Source organism: Ailuropoda melanoleuca, chromosome 13, assembly GCF_002007445.2.
Source record: "Ailuropoda melanoleuca isolate Jingjing chromosome 13, ASM200744v2, whole genome shotgun sequence".
Classification (NCBI taxonomy): Eukaryota; Metazoa; Chordata; class Mammalia; order Carnivora; family Ursidae; genus Ailuropoda; species Ailuropoda melanoleuca.
In genome coordinates, this window is record NC_048230.1 from 48,274,773 (window position 1) to 48,283,416 (window position 8,644).

The 8,644-nt window shown below is 47.6% G+C and overlaps 1 protein-coding gene across 1 annotated transcript in view; it reads right to left on the bottom strand.

Annotated features, from left to right (window-relative positions):
• Positions 1-471: 471 nt before the first annotated feature.
• CDH26 (cadherin 26) overlaps positions 472-8,644 on the bottom strand; it is a 37,506-nt gene continuing 29,333 nt past the window's right edge. Inside the window, exons 14-16 of the mRNA XM_034641574.1 lie at positions 6,983-7,082; positions 4,307-4,381; positions 472-2,178 (exon numbers count right to left, since the gene is read on the bottom strand). Coding sequence (XP_034497465.1) covers positions 1,993-2,178; positions 4,307-4,381; positions 6,983-7,082 — 361 coding nt within the window. The 3' untranslated portion in view covers positions 472-1,992. The remainder of the gene's footprint in view (positions 2,179-4,306; positions 4,382-6,982; positions 7,083-8,644) is intronic.

Here is an 8,644-nt window from a genome sequence, read left to right on the forward strand (position 1 = left end):
TGTGACAGCACAAAAGCAGTCATTGATGACACATAGACAATGTAAGACCATAGCTGTGTGCCGATAAAACTTTATTTACAAAAATAGATGGCAGGCCGTATCCGCCGCACTGCCCTGGTTTTCTGACTGTTGCTTCAGAACCAGGAAGGTCTAATGACCACCTACTAATCCCTGTCAACAATTCAGCCTCAAAAAACATAGTTCTCTAAAAATTGACTTTTATCCCGAATTACCCAGCAAATGCCCTAGACTCTCTTCTGAATCGTACCAGCATTAGCACAACTGTTCTACACACTCGCATGTTGGTTGATGTCCCAATGCTTCGGAGATGGTTTTTTTGTTGTTGTTTGTTTGTTTGTTTGTTTGTTTTTAAAGATTGATTTTATTTATTCGACAGAGATAGAGACAGCCAGCGAGAGAGGGAACACAAGCAGGGGGAGTGGGAGAGGAAGAAGCAGGCTCATAGCGGAAGAACCTGATGTGGGGCTCGATCCCATAAGGCCGGGATCACACCCTGAGCCGAAGGCAGACGCTTAACTGCTGTGCCACCCAAGCGCCCCTGGAGATGGTTTTTCTTCCTTTTCAGTTACCCAGAGCACTCAGGGATGAGTGAAGTAACCATGTACAAACACTTGAGATTTCTTTAAATATCTGTACAGCTTCTTCGGAAAGAAGGGGAAGTTATAACCCTGAGTCAGCTAGAATGACTTAATGTAATACTTCACTGATTGGACAGCGAAGATGTGTTTCTCCTGATAGATCCTGGGGCGCGGGAGGCCACTCACCAATGATGACCATCAGTTATATAAATTTTTTAGGATTTGGCTGTAGACTTTTAGATAGCCAATGTATTTATTCAAGTGTTCTGATAGCATTTACAATTTTGCTTACCTGTTTACTAAGTAAAATTACTCAGACAAGAAAACTCTTGTTTTTATTACTCTTTATTACCATCATTATCATATCACTATTACTATCCTGCTACTTGTGGTCCGTCCTTTCGGATCAGTAAAGATTAGGTTTACTCATGGGTGGCAGAAAACCCAAAAGAGTGGCGGCTTAAACAAGACATATTTAAGCCTCCCTGATCTTGAGTCCAGGATAACGTGATCAGGGGATGGGACCCTCAGGGCTTCATGGTGTCAGGAACCTGCACCCCTTTTGTCCTGCATCATGCATCCTTTACTCAGACAAGAAAAGTGTTTTTAGGGTATATGTCTTGCTGTTCAAATTTCTAAAAAGAATTTTAAAAGAAACTCCTCCCCCCCACGCACACACAAACTAGCAGTAAGTGGACGAGTAAAAACCCGGTTGAAGTTTGAATTTTGTTTAGAGATAAAATCTAACTGGAATTTATTCATTCAACGGCTCCTAAATTCTTTCAAGTCCATAATAAATGCAAGTTACCTTGTGTCCATTCATGTGTTACAGTGTGTATGGCTTTTAAAGTTCTACGCATTATCCTTTGTCTTAAACTTATTTACTCAAAAAGTGAAAAGGAATCAATATTTGTTTCTTGACAACCACTAAAAATACTGATCACAAATATTACACCTTACCCTATGCATCTATTTTCTTATTTAAACTGAAGCAGGTCATAATTACAGAAATGTACATAATCACTAAAAGCAATCCATTTTCATTTTTCCCCAGCATTACCTGTTGTGACCAAATTGCTGGGTAATCTATAAGTTATCATTTCATTTCCCCTCAGAGCAGGGCTGTTAATAGAAATGAGGTGTTACACAATTAAATTAAGATTTCTCTAAAAATTCACATTAAAAATAAAAGCATGACCTATTGTTTTGCTTTGGTGCAAGACGTCTGCTCTGAAAATATCAGAGCATTTAATCCAGGCTCATGGTTATCCTCATATTAGGGCGAGGAGGGATTTAAGAAGGAGAAAGAGGAGGATGGGCGAGAAGAAAAAGAACATCCTTGAACAGTGATTACCCTCCATGAATTAGTCCATTTCTCCAAAACATGCTTTTTTTAGGAAGGAACGCCTGACTTAGAATATATTTCTTCTTCAAGTGGAGCAGCCTTTGAAGCCCATGGGTCCGGCTCTGAGAAGGCAAGAGAGCTGAGGCTTTCTGCTCTTTCACACTCTCCCTCCTCTGCGTAGATGTGCGGCGGGTCCCCAGTGTCACCTGCGAGCACATCCATGCCACAGAGCTTCTGCAGAAAAGCCAGGGAAAGAGAAGGTAAGTGCTGGGTTCTTCCACGCCTGGCCCGTCCTTTCCAGGCTCCACTGGAGGGACCCCTCAGTGCAGGCTGTTCTCTGTCCCCTGCTGTCAGAGATGTTTCTAGGGAAAGAGAGCCCCTGCCCACTTCCCAACTGCTTTCTGGGAGGGAGCTATGGCAACTTCATCCTGGCTTCCCACCCCCTCCCGCCGTCAGTCCTTGCGGTTGACCCGTCCATCACCGGTGCCCTGATGTCTCCCCTCCTGGCACTTGCACCTGCTGTCCCTGCCCCTTGAATGACCGCCCCCACCAGCCAGCCTCCACTGAGCAAACTCCAGCTCATCCTTCAGGGCCCAAGTCATCTCTCTGTGAAGACCTTTCTGGCTTTTCCTGGTCTGAGACGCCCAGGAAACGTTTGTTGGGTGGACATACCAGGTTAAAGGGCTTTCACCTGTTTAGTTTTGAACACCTGGAGGAGGGTGCGGTCTGAACCCGGGCCAAGCAGCAGCCCATGTGGGAGTGGGCGTGGCCAGAGTGTTCTAGGCTGTCACTCACTTCCTGAGGGGATGAGCTCACGGAGGCATGAGGACATGCAGAACCAAAGGGCTCAGAGCATGAGGAGGTGGGAAGAGGGGGAAAGTTGGAAAACGGAAGTGGAGGAGCCCTGGGGACCACCCATGGCCCCAAGCTCCCAGCCAGCTGTCACCAGCTTCCTCGGGCTCCGGGAGCCCCTCTGTGTTTAGCAGGAAACGCCGTGCCCCAGCCCTGCGTCTACAGGGGTGCACAGGTAGGCCCCCGCCTGAGTCCGCTCGCTCAGGAACTGTGGTCACCGAGTGGCCACGGCCACAGGGGTGGGGGCAGGGAAGGAAGGAGGCTCCGCCAGCTCGCAAATGCGCACTCGCTCTGGCCCCGGCGTTACGAGTCCCATCACGTCCCTCCCGCGGAGCCGAACGGATCATTAATGCCGGACCCGGTGCGCGCAGAGCAAAGCGAATCTGCAGTGAGTCCGTGCTGTGTGGGTTCAGCTTCAGCCCCCCAGGCGGACGAAAGAGCAGCGGGCTTCTGCACCCTGAGTCAGCGGTTCTAGAGGCCCCATAAGATCAACAATTCATCATAAACCCCCCAACGAAGTTAGAAGGCTCACAGGGAAAATAGCCAGGCCTTGAATCTGAGGTTTTCTCCTCTGATAGCACCGCGCACAGAGCTCGGGCTCGCGCGGAGGAAATGCTGCCTGGCTGCCGGGCCAGTGGGGGAGGATGGGCCTTGGTGGGAGGGCGGCCTTCCCCTGCCCCGCCGGGTGGGGACCTTCGTCCCCTCTGCATAGTCCCCTGTGCGTGCACGGGTCAGCCAGAGGCTTCGCCGAGTTCATGCGGCCGCTCTCTCCGTTCTGCACAGCATCACCCTGGGGATGTCCTGTGCTGTTCGGGGCTCCTTTACCGATGGGGAAGTGTGGAAGGGAGGGCTCTCTCCATGTCGTTCGAGGGAGTCGGCTGTGGGCCCATCGTGTCCAGCCCTGGATCCACATCCTTGCAGTTTGACCACCTTGAGCCATGTCTCTGAGCACACGTGTCCTCCTCTGGTGGCCAGTCTTCAGCCACCACGTGTGGGGCAGCTGCGTGACATGACCCTGTCCCCACAGGGGCTGCGTCAGCTCCGGGAGACACGGGCAGACGCTCCTCTCGGTGCAGCTCGTTCTTGGTCTTCCTCACCCGCAGCCGGGCCTGACAAAGCTCCGGAAGCAGCGACGGTGCTGCAGGGTGCATGGCCCCTTCCCAAAGGCGGCTGGACTGTCCGGCTTTGCCTCTAGACTTGGAGAGAGTGTCTGTGGTTTTGTCTGTCCTGCAGGGCTGGGGAGGCACCAGACTCCCCGTGGCCTCGGGGGCCTCACAGAGGCCTGGAGCTCCCACTCTGGGGCCTGACACAGAGGCTGTGACAGCAGAGTGCCACACCTTAGTTCCTCGGGCCACACAGCCCATGGCCATGTGGCGTGTCCATTCTAACAGCCAGGGGAGGGGTCAGCAGAAGCATCAGCGGACCTCACAAAACAGGGTCCAGGGACCTCCAGTCAGAGGCAGAAGCAGAACCCGCAGCTGGCGCACAGGCAAAGGGAAGCCCTTCCCACCTGATTCAGGGCCTCCGCCACCATCAGTGCCCTTGTGTCCAGGCATCGTCTGGGCACCACGGTGTCCTGGTGAACCTGCAAAGCAAACAAGCAGAATCCTAACACCACTGAAGAGCCCCCTTCCTGCTCCCCGCATCAGTGACCTCTGCCGCCGGACCGATAGGGCCACCTCCCAGGTGGAGGACTGTCCCAGGGGAGGAGTTAGGCCAAGGACAGTGTGCGCACGTCTCCTATTTGTGTGTCGGGAGAGAGGGGAGGCCCTGCAGGTGTCATCACCAGACCGTTCAATGTCGTGGCTTTTGGGGTTGAAGGGAGCCAGAGTGGAACCAGCCAGCGGGCTTGTAATATAACGGAAAATAGTTTACGTCTTTTAATTGAGTCCCCCAATATGTTAATAGAAGCAAAAATTTCATAATTTGCTTTTATGAAACTTGAATTCAAGAAATTTTTCATCTCCTGTTTGCTTAATCAAAGGAAATCTTGGTATTATAAATTGAGCTACCTAAAAATTTCATATTTGTAACTGTTCATTGGCAGAAATCCAAATTTTCTTGATATTTTAACAACCAATTTACAACGATGTGTGGAATTAATTAGGTGCCAAGATAACATGATTTCACAAACTTCATCCGCAACATCCGACTTGTATTTTGTTTGTTTGTTTGTTTCCAGCAGAACCTCTGTTATACTGATTGCTTGGTAATGGGTGTATATTAGAGACGTCACTGTGCTCAAAATGGGTAATAATTAGAAGCTGCTTTTATCTGTTTTAATTATAACGGTGTTCTTCCTAGGATCTCATTTGAACAGAAGAATTTTGCTGCTAAAAAAGTTTAGGAACAAAATCAACCAGAGGGCCTCTGTGGCCCCCTTAGCTCAAAAGTTCTGTGAGAGACAGAGGAATATTCATGCCTTGGCCAAGTTCTTAGCGACTCAGCAACAAAAGGAATTTGCCAGGGACTGAAAAACTCTATGCTTCCAAGTCTAGATGTGTGTTTTTTAATTGCTTGTAACTCATTTTTCCACACTCATGAATCCTTTTAGTTTATTTTTATGTTGGGCATGTTTTTTTCAAATTTCTAATTTTCAGGGCTTCCCACAGCGGTTAGCAGGGTAAGGTAACTCCTTCCATAGTAACACCTTCATCAGTACTTAGAAGAGTAGAATATCCATTTCTCACTCCTCTTGGCTCAAAAAGCATGTCACAACCCTTAAATTTAAAAAGGATGAAATATATATAAATGAGTAAAACAAAAGTAACAAGGATGGGAATGTTACTGGTTTCATATAAGTTACCCAAGGATGCAGACATATGACTAGAAATTCTTGCAATCATATTGCTTTGAATTTCTGCACTAAAGTTCTCATAATTCTAGTGAGCATAGCTATCCATAGCAAAAATCCATGGGCAAAGTTTTTGGTTGCTTTGTGGGGATGGAGTATGAAAATATGAGATTTTCAAGTCCCATCTTTGGTCCACAAAAGCCCAATGAGGCCCAGTTCGTGCCATGGGCACAGCCACAACATTTGTGAATGAGGTACCTTCTTCCCTAGGACCCAAAACCGGCTACATAATTTGCAGGACCCAGTGCAAAATTAAAAATGTGGGACCACTTATCCAAATATTAAGACTTTCAAGATGGTGACCATAGAGCTTTAAACCAAGCAGGGGGCCCTGTGTGACTGCCCGGATCCATCCATGCCCATGAAGCCAGCCCTACCAGGGCCAGAGGGACACGAAATATATGAATGTACAAGCCCTTTCAAGGGTAGGTTGACGGCATCATCTTTGTGCAAAAAAGAACAGCATGTTTTTATCTTAGCTCAAACACAGCCTGAGGAAAAGGAAATTATAGAGATCTCGAATTCTTTTTTAGAAGCTTTCCATCACAAAAATTGTAGCTTTTTGAACCTTGAATATCTCTTTTAGTAATTGTCAAAAAAAAAGTACATTTTTTTGTTAAAATAGTTCCTACTTATACTGGGAAGGTCCAAATAAGGTCTCTGTTTGAGACCTCTATTAATAGCATTACGCCAAAGTCAGTTTTCTGGTTTTGATAAAGTATTGTGGTTACATTATCCTCGGGGGAAGCTGCTGTGTGAAGGGTACACAGGAACTCTCTGACCTATTTTTACAACTTCTTAAGAGCCAAATTATTTCAGAAAAAAAAATCATTTCATTTTATTTTTTAAAGATTTTATTTTATTTTACTTTTTTAAGTAAGATCCACACCCAACATGGGAATTGAACTCATGACCCTGAAGATCAAGGGTTACATGCTCTATCAACTGAGCCCCCCAGAAAAATCATTTTAAAAAGCAAAGCAATGGTTCTAGATTTTGCATGTAGAGCACATGAAGACATGATGCAGGAGGGTGTCAGGGCTCAGTTGGCAGGAGGGCTGAAATTGGACTGGGGCAACAGCCACGCTTGTAACAGATGACCTCAGGTACCCTCAGATGGACAGGAGAAAATGTATTTATTTGTGGGTGTTCTAAAAAGCATCATATTTGATCAGGACTATCAAATAACAACTCTTAACAACCAGCAATAACCTTAGCTAGTTAGATAAATGAGAAGGTTTTCATTGACTTGTGTTTGTTCTTCCAGTATCACAGAATCTTCTAGAAGGGAAACCCCTCAAGGGAACCAACTGTCGATCATTAGGGTCTTACTGCAACAGGCACTGAACTTCTGGAATGCCCTGGAGTCCCCGAGACAAAGTACTCCTGGTCCAGTGCTCTCGCTGGCACGTGGTAGCATGTCCTGTGGATCCTAGGGGGAGATGCTGATTTACTTAGAAGATAATGCATGCGTGTCCTTCCACACTGTTCCCTTGCTCTACGCTCATATGCACATAGAAGCTAGTTTTGATGAGGAGAGGGAGAATGGGAGTGGAAGAGGGAAAGGGACAGATGCAAGAGAAGACTCTTAAAACGGAGGGCGTGGCTGGCCGTGACTGTAAGTGGGGACTCTAACATTCCATCTGTAATACCGTACATGCTCGAATATCGAGTATGTGCATGCATAAGACCTAGCCAGTGACGGGGACAAATGAAACTGTCTGGATTCAGGGATGAGGCTGTTGGCAATTTCTGCTTCGGGTGTCTGTCATTTTATGAGTCCCTTCAATAATGAAACAAAATTTCAAAGAGAATAAAGCAGGCAATGGATCTTAACAATGCTTAAAGATAGTCCACACTTTGCAGCAGATTTTAAAATATCAGGTTACTGAAAAAATCATGTGACAACTTAACTTAGGGAAGGTGTGAATGGCAGCATAGTTAACCAGGCACCACAGGTGCGATTTCTCTCTGTGAGGCACAGTGAAGGGAACACGGAGACACACAGAGAAATAGGAACCACAGACCTTGGCTTCCTCCCCTGTAGATGGAGAAAGGTGATTACTCTCCCCCAGGGGTTCTGGCCAAGTGTCAGTGGGATGGTGCTTGCAGGGTACGCACCCCAGGGCATGGTCAGTAAATCAGAGCTGTTTTGTGCTTATCAGGAGCGATTTTCTGGCCTCTGGAAGCTAACAGACCAGTCAGGGAGGAAGCACCACCAGACCAGCGCACACAGCGTCTGTGTGCAGGAGAGAAAGGGCAGTCCTCCTGCAGGAGCATGGACTGCTGGGGGGAATGCCCGCTGGACCTGCCCCTGCTCACCCCCAGCCAGGGACCTGCTCAGTAATTTCTGGCAGCCCTGGATTAACTTGCTGTTTTTTGAAGTGAGATCATCTACCCCATAGAGAAGGGAGGGTTTAACCCGTTTGGGAACATGGGCTTAAATGACGTTGAATTGCATGGTGAGAAAATCATTCCCTTTCTGACTCCTCCTGATGACATGGGGGGGTGGGGGGGTCTCCATCTTGTGCCAGCACAGCTTTCCTATCTCTGCCTTCCTCAGAGACCCTGTGCCTTTGGCAGGCGGCATTCTCTACCCAGAATTATAAGGCTCTATTTCTGTTGTGTCTGTTTTCCATTTCCTTCTCTGCTCTTCATACCAGTAAAACTGTTTGTTTATTTGTTTGCCATTGAAATATAGAATGTCCTGTTTAAAGAAACGTACTTTATTTGGACTGAAGTCTACTTAGAGGAAGAAATACGGTAAAAAGTACACTAGCACCAGTGGCAGTAGCACTGGCCAGGCTGAAATGTGGGCACGGGGTCATCAGATGCTGTTGACCTGTTGGGTTGCGTGGAGTCACGGGGCTTTGCAAGGGAGGCTGGGGTGCAGGCAGGAATGGAGCAGGCTTGCACAGGGACCTCATGAATGGCGGGGGGTGGTGTTCGCTGCCATGGAAACCCTCTGCAAAGCCACCTCTCTGTCTAAACCCA